This window comes from Natrix helvetica, assembly GCF_964273705.1.
Source record: "Natrix helvetica genome assembly, chromosome: 1".
In the NCBI taxonomy this organism is placed as follows: Eukaryota; Metazoa; Chordata; class Lepidosauria; order Squamata; family Natricidae; genus Natrix; species Natrix helvetica.
Genome location: NC_138548.1, coordinates 70,405,918 through 70,421,846, shown reverse-complemented (window position 1 = coordinate 70,421,846; position 15,929 = coordinate 70,405,918). Strand labels below are relative to the sequence as shown.

At 41.1% G+C, this 15,929-nt stretch overlaps 2 protein-coding genes across 2 annotated transcripts in view; one reads left to right on the top strand and one right to left on the bottom strand.

Annotated features, from left to right (window-relative positions):
• RMDN3 (regulator of microtubule dynamics 3) overlaps positions 1-7,408 on the top strand; it is a 36,556-nt gene extending 29,148 nt beyond the window's left edge. The window contains exons 12-13 of the mRNA XM_081937061.1: positions 516-596; positions 2,501-7,408. Of these exons, the coding sequence (XP_081793187.1) occupies positions 516-596; positions 2,501-2,554 (135 nt within the window). The 3' untranslated portion in view covers positions 2,555-7,408. The remainder of the gene's footprint in view (positions 1-515; positions 597-2,500) is intronic.
• A 4,666-nt stretch (positions 7,409-12,074) lies between these two features.
• LOC309383657 (cytochrome P450 1B1-like) lies at positions 12,075-14,888 on the bottom strand. The gene has a single exon (XM_081936454.1). The coding sequence runs from the start codon at positions 14,763-14,765 to the stop codon at positions 13,158-13,160; it is 1,608 nt and encodes a 535-aa protein (XP_081792580.1). The 5' UTR covers positions 14,766-14,888; the 3' UTR covers positions 12,075-13,157.
• Between the last annotated feature and the right edge of the window lie 1,041 nt (positions 14,889-15,929).

Below are 15,929 nucleotides of genomic sequence, written 5' to 3'. Positions count from 1 at the left end.
CACAGCAAACATGGCCGATCACCCTCAGCCCGCCATCCCAATTTCTATGCATCTTCCCAGGGCATTGTGATCCATTATTTGAGAATTTGTGCAATAAAGTACAGGGATAAAGAAGCAGCAAGTTTCATAAAGAAAAGCTGGCCCTAAATAGGATGGAAATTTAAACTTCTTTCTGACAAACTTGGGCTTGTTGTGAAAGTCAATATACTATCCTGTGCATTCTTTATTTCAGGGGTATCCAACTGGCTGGGGAATTCTGGGAATTGAAGTCCACAAGTTTTAAAGTTGCCAAGTTTGAACAGCCCAGCTTTATTTTATTCAGTGGATGGTATCTGGGGTAAATGTACATTAGATAAAGACGTTGCCTAGCTGCTCTGTACGGCAACGATCAGGAAAGGCTACGATTCTTCCATTTGCACAATGTTAATGTTTAAAACAAGTAAACCTATTTCTTATTAGCTGCAAAAAAGGAAAATATCCCGTTGTTTTGATTTTCTCTTTTCCTCCTTTTACAGTGCTACAAGGAGCTGGGGGATAATTCTAAAGCTGCGCATTGGTTTACTCTGGCTTCACAGTTGCCAGTTATCACAAAAGAGGTAGCAGTTTTTATTCATTTTTGAAAACAGTTAAGGGTTTACAGAGCAATCCACTGGGATGAGAGATGGTGAGGAAAAGAAAAGAAAGGAAACGTTAGAAGAAGTGCTATGCCCTTTGGTCTGATTACTTCACGTCAGTGGAGGCCCCTTCCCCTATTCGCCACTTGGCTGAATGTTTCCTTTTTAATTGTACTTTTCTCTTCCTATTGCTCCCTCTGGGAGAAATACAAAACCTTCCAGATCTAAGAAAAAATGTTCTTCTGGAGAAAGGGCAAATGGGATGTAATTGTAACAATTGAAACATTTCTCAGGAAAAGATTTCTTATTTCTCCTGAATATCTGCAGTGGACTTTTTCACTTCCACCTTAAAAGCACTGTCAGCAAAATTTATCTGCTTGTGGACAGTCTTCATAGGTGGGTAGAGAGGGAGTCCTACAAAATCTTATCATCCCTGAAATGGTCTTCCATGAATTATAAATTGCCTTTTTCAGTTCTAGCCTGTCCCTCACTCCCTGCCTTACTTGGGACAGTTTGTGACATTTTAGTCTTTTTTTCTCTTACAATGAGCCTATCACTTCTGCAGTATTTCCAAAATCTGGCTCTTCTCAGACTACTGTAAAGGTAAAGATAAAGATTCCCCTCACACATATGTGCTACTTGTTCCCAACTCTAGGGAGCTCACTCCATTACACAGGGCTAGGGACTCGAACAGCTGAGCTGTCGACCTTTCTGTTCGACAAGCTCAGCATCTTAGCCACTCTGCCATTGTGTCCCTATCATATATACATCTATATATACAGACTACTGTATGTTAATACTATTGTAGATATTCTTTTCTTTTCCATCTAGATCAGCTATCCCAGTGGGTAATGTTTGGGGTCCTTCTCTCCTTGCATCTGTGGAAAGCTCTGTAGAGGCTGGGAGAGAAAGATTTTAAGCTCCGTGCCTCTTTGTATTTCTGCTGAGGATCTGCAGGAAGCTCTTTCAGCCAGCCCTCTGAAACCAGGTGGCAGCAGCTTACAACCTTCCCTGCTGGCTTCTCCACTGACTTTCTGGGGAAGCCAACAGAGAAGATTGCAAATGGCAATTGGAGGGAGTTTGGCAACAGTGTGAACAAGCTGCCAAGCACCCAGTTTGCAATCACATGACTGTGCATGCGCTAGTGTCAGATTTTGCGACTGTCAGAAGTGTTTTACAAGTTATGAAGCAGCCTTTCCAAAGCTGTTGTAACTTTGAATGATCGTTAAACAAACGGTCATTAAGCAAGGACTATCTGTACACACGCATTTTTTAAAAAAAAGATAGAGACTGAACATCTAATAAGAAAGCTGCTGTGCATTTTGGAAATTGATATCATAAAATACAAAAAGAAACAATCTGAATTTGGTAGATACCAAATAAAATTTGTTATTGGAATTAGTATTTCCTCATATATGATGTGATACATTTTTGAAGATTTGTTAATCAATTGTAGATTAGATATGTACTCAGACAATGGCAGAAAGGCTTTTCCTCTCTTGCATAACGTAAAAGATTGAGAAACAAATAGAATTCAGCTATTCAGGATTCTTCTACATCAGAAGTTCCTAAACCATCAGCCATCACACCTCCCTTTAATGTAATCTTGATGTACACACCTTCTCTAAAACTCCAAACATGAACATAAATGAACATTGAAACATTGTTCAGCAACAAACAATCCAAAGTTCTTCACCCCATCTCTAAATTCTGTCTGCACCATCTCAGGGGAGATACAGTTCATAGTTTGGGAAACCCTATTCTACCTGGTATGTAGCTAGGAAGCTGGGGAAAGAAATCTAATCCTCAGGACCGCATGACTCATAAAATTAATCATAAATTTCTTCCTAGCATTCATTCATAAATGTTTCTCTCCCATTCTTCAGGATGCAGAAGGCAGCAGAGAAATGGAAGAGATGCAAGCAATTTCTGCTGACTAAGGAATCTTAAATATTCCCGTCTTACAATAAGCAGTGAAGAAAATTCCAGTATAAAAATAATCTCACTATGGCTCACACTAGGCTTCAAAACAAACCACACAGTGGGGGAAAAAAGGAAACTACAATTTCACCATTTCTTTCTCAAAGATCGTAGCCAGCAATACAAAATAGTTACAGAAATGTAATTCAGCTCTCTCCCTTATCACAAAATAAGACAATCCTAATTAACGCCTGTGTTTACCTATTTGTAGAATAAATGTTGGCAAATCCATTAGTATTTTTTCCATGCTGCCTTTGGAGTAATACCCATCCAGAAATCTCCAGCACATACGGTTTTTCCAACAATTTCTGGGAAAATTGATATAGCGTCATAAAACATGTAGAATTATTTATAGCAATACAGCATCCCATCCACTTGTTTTTGATCAAACTACTCCTTATAGGGGCTCCTAAGTGCTTTGTTCATGTTATTTGAAACATCTGTTGGGTGCTTATACTATATTTTGCTCTTAAAGAGCAAAAAGTAGTTTGGAATGCCACTGACTGAAGAAAAAAAAAAGGTAGGAAATTCTTTGATTTTTCCCTTCTCCTAGTATCAGAGCTCTGAGTTTCTTCAGTTATTGTTTCAACCTAAAGAAATATCAGGAAAGATTGTTAATATATTGCCTGAGTTGTATCTAATGTGGGATGAACAAATAGATCATGGCCTTTTCGGGAAATTGATTATCTTTGCTGAATAATATATTAATTCCTATGTCTGCTATTATTTAAGATGCTTTATTGGTTTTATGTATAAAAATATGTGTGGCATATGACACAAATATTTGAAAAGTTGAGGGAGTGACATGGTAAAATTACCCATACTTTTCCATGTGACTTATAAAATGCAACTTTAGGTGTGGTTTAATAATATAAAAGTAAGAATGCAAACTAAATTAGGTTATTATTCAGGAAATTAGAGGTATTATCCATCATAACAAATAATGGAAAATATTCAGTTGAAGTGCAAACCTATTAATCTTTTTATGTTCAAATACTTTATTAATGTTTGTTTACTAGTTGACAGGGCAAAGGATGGGGCCTGGTGTGCTGTCCTTTCTTGGAATAGCCCAGAGCGCCCATCTGGCAGCATGTCCAGAGACTGAGCGGTCCTCCTTCTAGTTCTTAAATATTTTTCAAAAGAAATAACATTACTGCTAGAAAGAACAATTAAACACTGTTAAACACAACACAAAAAAGAAGAATTTGCTTCAATTGCAGGGCTTAAAAAAATACATACCAATGCATTCCTCCCCCCACCCCCGGATTGCAAAGAAAGTACATTATCTGCAATTCTGGGGATCATATGTCTATTCCAGTGTACAGCATGGAAAGAAAATTATATTGAAAAAAATTTTTTTTTAAAGAGAGGGACCACATATATATGAAGAGATTCTATAAGCTAATAAGCTGAATTGTGTCAGAGACGTGTGTAACATAGATAACATCAGTGAATATGAGATGGAATTATGTTAACCAGTGGGTTTCCACTTGTTGTAGACCAAACAATTTTCCAGAATGCAATATAACTGTTTTCTATATGTACTTTGATTTTTGGCAGATATTTTTGAAACCATCATTTCATAATAACGATAGCTATATTATTACAGTGAGGTTTAATACCATCTGCCATGTTGGACATTTCTGTACGATGAGATCAGAGACAACTTGCAAGAATTTGATCCCTTCTCATAAAGATGGACATTCCATTACCCTTATATTGCTTTTTATAATTTTACAAAATAATGTGGAACAAAAAAGCAATATTTCAGTCCAAAATAATGGGTTTTCCCTGTTTCTTCAGTTTGTAACCAAAAATATCTAGAACCTATCTTATAAGTACTTATGCTTCCAAACCAACAATGTAAAGCCCAAGTTTCATTTAGATTACAAAGAAATGTGATGCTGCTAAAATTATAAAATCTTATAAAATTTTTGCAGAGGGAGTAGTGTAATGTTTATATGACCAGGTGTTAAAATTTGCTGCTAGCTTCTTAGCTGGTGGACTTACTTACATATCTTCAATAATGACCTATACATTGTTTAGTGGAGCTCCCAAAGTTAAACGGAAGAAGTATAATATATAAATATTTTTATAAGACATATGAATCCCTAATGTAATAATTCATATTTTAAAAACACATATTTACTGGCACTGTTAATATTTTACCCTGGTAATGTGAGACCAAACTCCCCCAACTTCTTTTCCCATGCAGGCTTCTATATAGCAAGCTATTGTTGATTTCCTCATTTTGTTGGGTGGAGGAGAAATTCCTTGTGGAACATATCATGTTTTTGTACCTTGGTTTCTTTTTATATTATAACGAGGTGTAGAGTATATTCAATTTGAAGTCTTACAAAATTAAATATGTGGCATGTTCTAAGGGCAAAGAAACTTGCCTTTGCCAAGGAGAAAGAAAAATACCTATACTTTATTGCTTTTTCATGTAAATCATTTCAGTATTAGTTCAAAATGTGCAGAAGCAAGTTTGATGCAGAAATTTTATTCTGATTGAATCACTCAGCTGTTCATCTAAGCAATGTTTCTCCACCTAGGAAGTTTTAAGAGGTATTTTCAGAATTCCCCAGCCAACATGTTGGCTGGAGAATTCTGAGAGTTGAATTTACCTCTTAAAGTCACTGTGGTTAAGAAATATTGATCTGACGAATCTCTTGTGAAATCTGTGGCCTTGTTTGCAGAGAAGAAGCACCCTTTGCCAATGTCAATTAGCTTTGTTAATATTTGCTTTCATAACTCTACATTTATTTAGCATTTTTATTCTATGTTAGAATTGAGTTTTGAGATGTAACTTCGTCACTTCCATAATTTCCAATGCTTATTTTTCTGTTTTGACTTAGGAGAACTTATATCTCATTGTATAACTTGATGTTTTATATCATTTTATATAACTGACTGGTTTGTGATGGCAGTTAATTAACTGCTCCTTCTGCTTTAAAGATTGTAGCCAAAGTGAACACGCAGATTTCTGACATTTGACTTTTGTAAGTAGTTGACCAGTCTACTGGTACATGTTTGTGCACCGAATATTATTGGAGTGGCAAGTTGTTTAAATGTTTTATGTCAAAGCATCGGCTCTCTATTTTAATACCATTTTAGAACCAAGCTCATTATCAAAATTAATATGACATTGTAATAATTAGTCATAGCCTGAGACAAAGCGCTTGGGAAAACTTCATGTAGCAGGCAAACATTTAGAGAAAAATAATGGTGTTGTAGTTGGTCAGAGACTTACAGCCAGGTTTCATAAACAGACTCCATCCTCAATCCTTAGAAACCATCCTTGGTTATAGATAATCTTGATTATCTTTGCCTTTAAGCCAAAAGACTCCAGGACTAGCAGCAGGCTGCAGACTGCAACTAAAGAATTCCTGATTTCACCTTTAAAATTTTCATATAGATTTTCTGTGTTCTGCAGTCTCTGAGTTACATTTTGTCAAACATTCCCAGGTTAGTTCTTTGGGAATCATGACAGTGGATGAACTGTGGCTCCTTTTCTAATTCATTGAAATACAGTTTACATTTTAAGTATAAAAATGTGAGAATTTAGCTAATGACCAAAAGTGTTGCCTTTGAGTACTTTTTAGAAAAGACTAAAAAGCATTGATAAAAAATGAAAATAAAACCCTATATTAGATAGCTGCAGTGCTATATCCTACTACCCATGTGTAGACTCATTCAGACTTCCCAGTGAGTTAATATGTATGGGTTTGCACTGCACTGAAGTATACTTTGCTGGTTTTGCCACATTTTGACATTCCATATGAATTCTTCTGAATTAGAATGAATGATTCCATATTTGTTGACATTAATTTACAAATGTGTGAAAGCATTTGTGTTATACAATACTTTTGGACTGCCTTACAAATATTTTAACATTGCATACAACCAAACTAATGTAGGATGGATTCTAAAGTAACTGTCACAACAGTAAAGGCAATGAGATTAGGATATTAAAAGTATCAATCCTTGAATCTGGATTGGCAAACTATCTTCTTTATAAGTGTCAACTTCTAGATCTAGTCAACAGTGATGAATGGGTGATATTTTTGATTAAAAGAAGACATTTGGTATGACTAAATTCAACACTTGTTGTGTAGGCAGAATATTGCCCACTGATTGCTTTCTGTGTGTAGTTAAGACGCCAGCCTTTCCCCGAAGAATAACTGCATTGGAGAAGATGTAGTCAGGTGGAATTAGTTTAGAGGTTTGACAGCTGGAAGAAAAGGCTTGATATGTTTTTCAGGCTACAGTGTCTACATAATTTTGCATTAATGCAAGGAACTTTTTCTTATAATTCTATCCACTCCTTTGCTTTGAGAATAATGTTTTAATTACTATTCCAAATCTCAAAAGATGCCTGTGTAATTAAGTATCTTGAATGGGATGCAATTACAGAGGAGGGTAACCTTTGTTCAAAGGTGCTTGGAAAAGCATTGGTTCTTTTTCTTTAGAAGGTGTATTTTGAGCAGCCTTATGTCAGGAAAACAACATATGGACATGTGACTAATTTTGCTGATTAACTGTGAAATTAAGGGCGGGAATACTTTACAAATGCACTGCCTCCCCACTGCATGCACTGAAAAATTAAGGTGAAAATAATAATAGAAAAAAACATACTGAATTACTGACATTGAAATATTTCCTTTGAATCTCTTTCAAGAGAGCAAAAAAGTCTCCATAAAAAAATCCTGATTGTACTTTTGTGCTTTAAAAAAAGCTAATACATGAATTGACTGTAAAGTAATTTAAATTTCAACACAATTTTAATTGAAATAAAAGTAAACGCACTAAAAGTATGTTCATTGTTTATTCTATATGCGATTGTATCTTGGATCCCAAGGTCCAATGTATGGGGTTCTATTCACAGAATATTTGCATTGGAAGAAGAAAGTTATTATCCCAAAGGTGCTTTTTCAAGAGGCAATTGGGCTTTCTGGTTTTTCTTCAATCAAGAAGCTTCTCATCAGAAGTGAAACGTCTTCAAAGAAAAACTAGAAAATCCAGTTGCCTCTTAAAAAAGCACTTTTGGGACAACTATGACCTGGATGACTGAGAATCTCTATAGACAAAGGAAGATGTTACTTTCATTGATTTTCCTTCGGACTTCCTTAAAAAAACCATCTTTTGAACAACAAAATGTGACTTGATTAAGATATATAAACAACCAATGTGATTTCAAAACTGTTCTCATTATTTATATCCATAATTAACAACAAATAATAAAACCTTCCTCTTTCTCCATAACAGAACAATATCCCATCTTGATTAGTCAGAACTGTGCACTCTATACAAACATGGCACAGAGTGGTAGTTCTAGAGTTTTCAGAATAATGGATGACTTTATGGTGAGCTGAGGAATATTTGCACATAAATCATTATAAGTATTGCACCAGCTAGAGCTATCCTATAGACCACGGGTATCAAACTTGTACCATCACATTGCCATCACATGATGTTTTGTTATGTTTTTCTCATTCATGGAGCTGGGGTGGGCATAGCCTGCCCATGACGCATCTGGTCCGCGGGCTGCCAGTTTGACACCCCTGCTATAGGCCATAAGCTACTCAGTTTGAGTTTTGAGTTTTATTTATTTATTTATTTTATTTCTTAGATTTTTAAACCGCCCCCTCTCCCAAAAAGGGACTCGGGGCGGTGTACAGTCAGTGCATAAAATACAGACATAACAATAAAATACATTTAAAATACATTAGAGGGGGAGATAGACTGTACAAGAAATAAATACCTAAAAACATCCCAATTAAAACCCCAAACCCAATTAAAATAAATCCCCGGGAGGTAAAACTAAGAAAGTGCCAAGCCAGCTGATTGAAATAGGTGAGTCTTTAACTTTTGACGGAAGGAACGGAGGTCAGTGGTAGTTCGAATATCCGGGGGGAGGTCGTTCCAGAGGGTTGGGCCCATCACAGAGAAGGACCTACTCCTAGGTGTCGCCCGCTGGCATTGCCTAGCGGACGGCACCAGGAGGAGCCCCTCCCTGTGTGAGCGGATAGGTCGCAGGGACGAGTGTGGTAGGATGCGATCCTGCAGATAACTAGGTCAAATTTATTAAATTTATATACCGCCCCCCTCTCCCCGCAGGGACTCGGGGCGGTGTACAGGCAGTACAAATAAAACAACAAAGCAAGAACAACAAAACATTAGACAACCAACATAAACATACGGTCTGTGAAATACCCAAACTCATTTCAAGTTAAAAACAGTCTAAAACCAAATTAAAACCCCAAAATTTACAATATTAAAAAGCCATCCAGGAAGGGCAGTAATAGATTGTACTTATGATTCCGATTAGGCTAGGCCTGCTAGCCGGAACAGGTGGGTCTTGAGTTTCTTACGGAAGTTGTTGATTATGCCAAACATTTTCCTTATAATTCAAGATAGAAAAATGTAAAAGTATTTCTAGAAGTTCCCCTTCCACTGCCGTTTCTGGCACTTGGAGTTTGGATTTTATCGTAAAGGGCCGGATAGGTGCACTCACCATTGGGTCGTCTTCTGCAATTTATTTTTTCAGCTATCCCAAGCTGTGAAGCTGTTAGGGGTACCGAATCCCAGTTCTGACCCAACCCTGGGCAGTACGAAATTTCAGTGAAGAAGGAGGAAGAATTGAGTGAAGATGGAGGAAGTATACTGTAATAGCTTAATTTTTAAAACTTAGATTTCATTGTAAATCATGGTGCCTTGGAATACAGCTTGAGCTAATAAACCAGTCATGAGACTGACATTGTTTCTATTCTATTCACTGTTTTCCCCCCACCAACTTTTCCAGTTTACTTTGGGTGGTGGTATTTCTAACAAACGAGCATTTTAAAAATTCCACCTGACCTGTTACAAGCCAATAACACTTTATTTTTTTTCCAAAGACTAAACCTGCGTTTCTTCAAGTCTTTTGAAGCACAGGGTTTTTAAGAGATCCTAATGTATAATTTCTGCCTGATCACTCTTGCCACTTAATTTTTATTTCTTCATCATTTCTTCGTTGGATGATGTTATGTACTTTTGCAAAAGTGACCACTGCTTTATTTTCCATAACAGAACGTGTATTTATGAGCTAAATTCAGGGGTGGGCTGCTGGGGTTTGGGAGAACCTCTAGCTAAAATTCTGTGCAGTTCAGAGAACTCTCAAATCCCACTCCTGGCTGACCCCACCCACCCCTCCCTCCTCTTTCCAGGAGTCCCCACGCAGCCTGTTTTGGATGCAGGTAAGTGCAGGGCCTGCGCAGAGGCTTGGGGAGGGTGAAAAACAGGCCTACTGGAAGCTCAGGAAGACTGGAAACAGGTCCTTTTCTGGTCTCCAGAGGGCCTACAGAGCCTGGGGAGGCTGTTTTCACCCTCCTGGAGGCTTGAGGAAAGCCTCAGGAGGGTGGGGAAGGTGAAAACGCCACTCCCCACCCCCATGGTGCAGGACTAGGTCATGTCATGGCCACGCCCATCCAGTAACCAGGCAGAGAACCCCTTGCTAAAATTTTTGAAGCCCACCCTTGGCTAAATTCCCATGTAGAATTTGTACACTGATAATAAGAGTTCAGTTACAAACTTTTCAATAGGTGTCAAGTTTGTTTTCTGGAACTTAGTGCTAAAAGATTCCTTTATTCAGCTTTTATTCTTGCTTTGAAACCATCAGGGATTTTTGTTGTTCTTCAGAAATGAAGTATTCAGACAAAAGCAGTCCCTTTCCTCCAGTTTCAGCCACTCTGGCAGGGATATGTGTTAATAAAATTATGATGATTTCAGCATTTGCCTGTATACATTAATTGCAGGATCATTTTGCATCGAAGTGTTTCAACCATTTCCCTGAACATACTCTGCTAAGGATCATTTTTTACAAAATATATGCAAGATTCATTTGAAGAAAACGAGCAGAGTAAAATATTGTTCAGGAAATGCCAATTCCACTTCAGTATTTTGGAAGGATGTGTTTGTTTAGACACTTCTAACTAATCAGTCTCTGTGATATTCTATCTGAAGTAAAGACTGATATTAGTATTCCATTTGACCTTTTAAAAGGAAATGTAGTTTCACTTTATGATCATTAGGCTGCCAGACTTTTATCATATTATGATTTGCATGCCAAAAATGCCTCCGACATGTTAGATTCCAATTCCTAATTTCTCCGATGTGAAAAGGACACAGATGTTCTCTCCAGTGGTAGCTCCAGAGTTGACTCAAGACACATTATCATCACAGAGCAACAGCCTGGGACGCATCAATGTCTCTGCAACTGCCTGGGGGGGGGAAAAAGACATTGACAGGCAGGTTCCAGAGTTCGGCAGATCCAATTGCTCAGAGAATTGTTATTGGAGTGGCTCCAAAGAACAACAGAGTCCTGTGGTTTTCTGCTAGAGCTAGTAGTGCTTGAGCTAGTACGTTCAAGTCATTGCAACATTCTACACCATGTTATTCCCACCAGTAGTCTCTGAAGTGACCAACTTTAGTGAGGTTAGATTTGTTAAGCTTTTTATTGACTTCTATTACTGGAAGAAAAGAATACAATTTTATCTGGTATTATTTCTATTACAAATTTATGCTTAATTCTTTTATTGTAAGCTGCCTTAAGTAAGGCTTCTTCTAAAACTGAAGGGGAGGAATTAATAGGATAATTGTGCTTGGACTCTAAATGAAATTCTTACATTGGTAATTTACAAATTGCACATTTCCATTTGAGTAGAGTCTCACTTGAAGCATTAGGACTTGTTCCAGGATCTAGATAATTCCTCTAACAGACAAAAAGCTTTTACGGTTTTCTTCACTTAGCTTTGAATATATGTAAGAAAGGGGAAGTAGAGTCAGAACTTTGGTAAAATTGGTTAGTGGGTTGCTTAGATTTAAGCTTGGAACATTCCAAATGTTGAATTAGCACTGTTTGGACCATGAGGGCAAGCACAGCAGGCATAAGTGTTGTATATATGCATATTAGCTTTCAGGCTACAACAGTTCTCCAAGTCCCAGTTAGACAGATAATAAATGATGGTGTAACTCAGGGGTCACCAACCTTTCCAACCTCAGGGACCACTAAATTCATAATTTTAAATTCCATGGATCACTAATATGAATTTTTAAATTCATGATTTTTAAAATTCATTTAGTATTTAGTGCAATATAAAAAATGCAAATAATTTTTCTCCGGACCATCAAAATTTTCTCATGGACCACTGGTCTACCTACTCTAAAATAATTCCTAACTCATTTGCATCTCAACTTTGTAACTGAATGCCTATTATATACCATGGTTTAACCATACTTTGAATAAACCATGATCTGCTGGTTCACAAATGTTAAACCAAAAGAAAACAAACCAATGTGTGTATGGTATATGAATTAGGGCAATATCTTACCTTAGATATACTCTACCATAGTCCTTTCTCTAGTCTCTATAAGAATAGACATCCTTGGCTTATGACCACAATTGAGCCCACATTTTAATTACTAAGCAAGACAGTTAAGTGAGTTTTGCCCTACTTTACAACTTTTCTTGCCACATTTGTTAAGTGAATCATTGCAGTTGCTAAATTAGTAACACGGTTGTTAAGTGAATTTGGTTTCCCCACTGACTTTGTCAGAAAGTCACAAAAGATGATTGTGCGACTCTGTGAGACTGCAATTGTCATAAACGTGTCAGTTGTCAAGCATCCAAATGTAAATCATGTGACCGTGGGGATGCTGCAGTAGTCATAAGTGTGAGAACCGGTCATAAGTCACTTTTTTCAATGCTGTTGTAACTGCACAGTCATTAAGTAAACTGTTGTAAGTTGAGGAATACCTGCAGTTTCTACTCACACTTCAAGCAATGAATCTGAATGAACATCCTTCCACTATAGAATTCAATTCTAATATCAGTTATTTATCCAAATTTATTTGTTGCCCAACTCCAACAGATCCAGTTAACCTATATTCTTTCCTCAATCCCTGCAATCACTTGCAGAAGGCGAAGAGTGGATTAAATCGATTCTCCTCCTACTGTATGAACTGAACAATCATTTAAGCTTGGGTCTTTCTACTCATGATTTTTTTTTCCAAAACACGGATGAAGACATGGCTGGATTGTATGGAAGAAAATTCTGCATGTGTGATATTTCGGGCAGGAAAAGGAATGCATACAATTAATTTCCTATCTTATTCTCTATCCAAGCTTAGAGTAGGACAAGGGATAAAGGAGAGTAAAAAAGTATTGTCTACATTGCTATTTATTTGTAAATCAAATTTGCAGCCTCCCCACAGCTCATAGTGAAGCAGTTGCAGTTGAGCACAGCAAGCGGCCAGCACTGAGAAGGCTTTTTTTAGGATATAGAGAAGGGGACACACGTTAATTGAGGAGAGGGTGGAAGGAGCCCAACTAAAATTTCCTTTGACAGAGGACTTGCTATGTCTGAGTTCCCGCTGCTGGTAAAGGCACAGAAATAAGTAAAGACGCTGATTTCAGAAATGTAAGTCAAGGAAAGGCAACAGTTCGCCCGCCTCTCCCGCCAGGGCGCTTATTGCAGAGTTAAAAACGGTTCTACAAAGCAGGTCGCGGGTAGCGCACTGGCGCTAAGAAGGGCAGGTGATGTCGGTGTTCCTCTGGCTCCTGTCCTCCTCGGCCCGGGAAGTACTTCGCCTGGTCACCGACAAGGTGTAGGGGTGGGGCCTGAGAACCAGCCCGTGCTCGCAGTCCACCCTTATCTCTTCGGATGGATTAGCCGTCAGGTCGCACTGGTGCAAAAGGATGGCCATGAAGAGGAAGAGCTGCAGCTTGGCGAGCTGATCCCCGATGCAGCGCCTTTTGCCCATCGAGAAGATCAAGACGCGGCAAGCAAGGTCCCGGTCGAAAGTCTCCTGCTGGACGTCCAAGAACCGGGTCGGGTCAAAAATGTGCGGGTCTTTCCAGCGGGCCCGATCGTGGTTGACGGACCATTGGTTGACGAAGATCACGGTGCCCTCGGGGATGTGGAAGCCGCCCAGGCACACCTCGGCGGTGGTGGCGTGCGGGATGGTGACGGGAACTAAACTGCTGTAGCGCAGCGTCTCGTAGAGAAAGGCTTCCAGGCGAGGCAGGGAGGCGCGATCGTCGGCCGTCGGAAGCCGCTCGCGACCCACCACGCGGTCCAGGTCGGCCTGCAACTGCTTTCGCAGCTGCGGGTGTTTCAGAAGCAGCAGCACCAGCCAAGCCAGAGCAGCCGACGTGGTGTCCTGACCGGCGCCGAAGAGATCGGTCAGCGTGCTTTCCGCGTAGTCCCCGAGGGGCCCTTCTTTGCCCCCGGGGCCGTGCTCCATGAGGCCCAGGATGGCGTCGCTAATGTGACGGGGAGAGGAGCCGGGCTGGAAAGTCAGCCGGTGCTGCGCCACCTTGGCGCGCACGAACTCCAGCATTTCCAGGTTGATAGCCTGGAAGTCGCGGAAGACGCTGCGCACCGGGTTGGGAAAGTAGAGGAGCCAGGGCAGTACGTCCACCAAGCTGCCCGCCGCCACCGTCTGCCCGAAGCGGTCGTTCCTGCCCAGCAGCGCGCGGAACTCGCCGTCGGCGTGGCTGTAGCGTTGCCCGAAGCAAAGGGCGCACATCACATTGGCGTTGGCCACGGTCAGCAGCGACAGCGGGTTGACGTAAAGGCCGCCCTGGCTCAGCCTCGCCAGCCCGTCGATGAGCTCCTGCGCCTCGGCCGTCACGTGCTGCTCGAAGAGTCGCTTGCTGGGCGCGTTGGCCGTCGAGAAAGCGCGCAGCGTGGCCTGCGCCACCCGCCGCTGCGCTCGCCAGCGCTCCGTGTAGCGCCCGAAAGCCACGCTCTTCCCGCCGGAGACCATCCGGAAAGAGGGGAAATCGGGTCTGCCCGCGAAGGGGCCGCCTTGCTGCACTAGCGCCTGCCGGATGGTCGCCTCGCCGTTGAGCACCACGATGGAGCGTAAGCCCAGGCGGAGCTGGAAGACGTCGCCGTAGCGCTCGGCCAGCTCGCAAAAGGTGAGGTGGGGCAGGCGACCCAGCTGCAGGGCGTTGCCGACCAGCGGCCACCCGACGGGGCCGGGAAGACGCTTCCCCGGAGCCGCGGAGCGCTTGCGCTCCCAGAAGTACAGCAGGAGGGCGCAAGAAAGCAGCAACGCCGGCTGCAAGGCGCTCTGGAAGAGTGCTGCCAGCTCCCCGCCCCTTCTGTCCTCGCTTTGCACCATCGTTGTGGCCCCTTCGGTTTCTAAGGGAGAGAGGAACGGTCGGTTGCCGCCTTTCCTTCTCTGCGCCCGAGATGCCTGTGGGGGGAAAGCAACGACTCTCAGCCCGAGGGCACGGGCCCTCCTTTTGCCCCCCGCCCCCGGCTTTTGCTCTAACGGGGCTGGTCCGTCGCGATTTTATAAGCCGTCTAAGGGGGGGTGTGCCGAGACGAGCCTGTCTCCCTCCTCTTCCTCCACCTCCCGCTCCTCTCCCCCTTTTGTGATGGTCCCAGAGTCCCCTGTGCTCAGCCATGCCCTGCTTCCCTTCCAGAGAGAATAGCAAGAGCAGGCCGAACCAGCACCTCAGGAATGCCTGCAGCTTTCCAAAGTCCGCTTGCTGCCAGACAGGCCTCATCCCCGCAGCAAGAGCGAAGGGCAGGCGGGAGAGTGGCTGGACGCTGCCAGGGACCTTTGGCTGCCTTGGAATGCTGTTGCTTTTGTGGCTGGAGGGAAACAGAGCAATGACCAAAACCAGCAAAGGAAGAAGAGGACTTGAAGCTTTGCCTACAAGCCAAGAGCCATTCCTTTGCTGCTGAGATTTCCTGTGGGGGTTGTTGTTTTTTTGATTGGCAGCCTCATTTTTCCCCTCTATGAAATGGGATGCAAGTACACTAAGCAGACATGTGTACAGGCTAGAGCAGGTAAACCTAATATAAACCGGGTCCTGTTGGGCTTCCTTGGGCAGATGGTTGGCCACTGTGAGAACTGACTATATCCTTATTAATTATTTACCATATGACACTGTTATAGAGATAAATATCTACTTATAACAATTCGTAGTGACTTATGACCATTTCCCACACTTAGGACCATTGTGGCATCCCTGTGGTCACGTGATCAAAATTCAGGCAACTGACTCATATTTATGACAGTTGTCCTCAATTCTAACCTTCTAACAAGCAAAATCAAGGGGAAAGGCAGATTCACTTAACAACCACCTAACTAATTTAACAACTGCAGTGATTCACTTAACAATTGTGGCAAGAAAGGTCACAAAATGGGGCAAAACTCACTTAACAAATGTCTCGCTTAGCAACAGAATTTTTGGTCTCGTGATAATAAGTCAAGGACTACCTGTATACTAATCAGATGGGTGGGTGGCGGTAGCCAGAGTCTTCTATTTTTTTT

Coding starts and splice junctions, on each gene's coding strand:
- LOC309383657 (XM_081936454.1), bottom strand. CDS start 14,765: ATGGTGCAAAGCGAGGACAGAAGGGGCGGGGAGCTGGCAGCACTCTTC.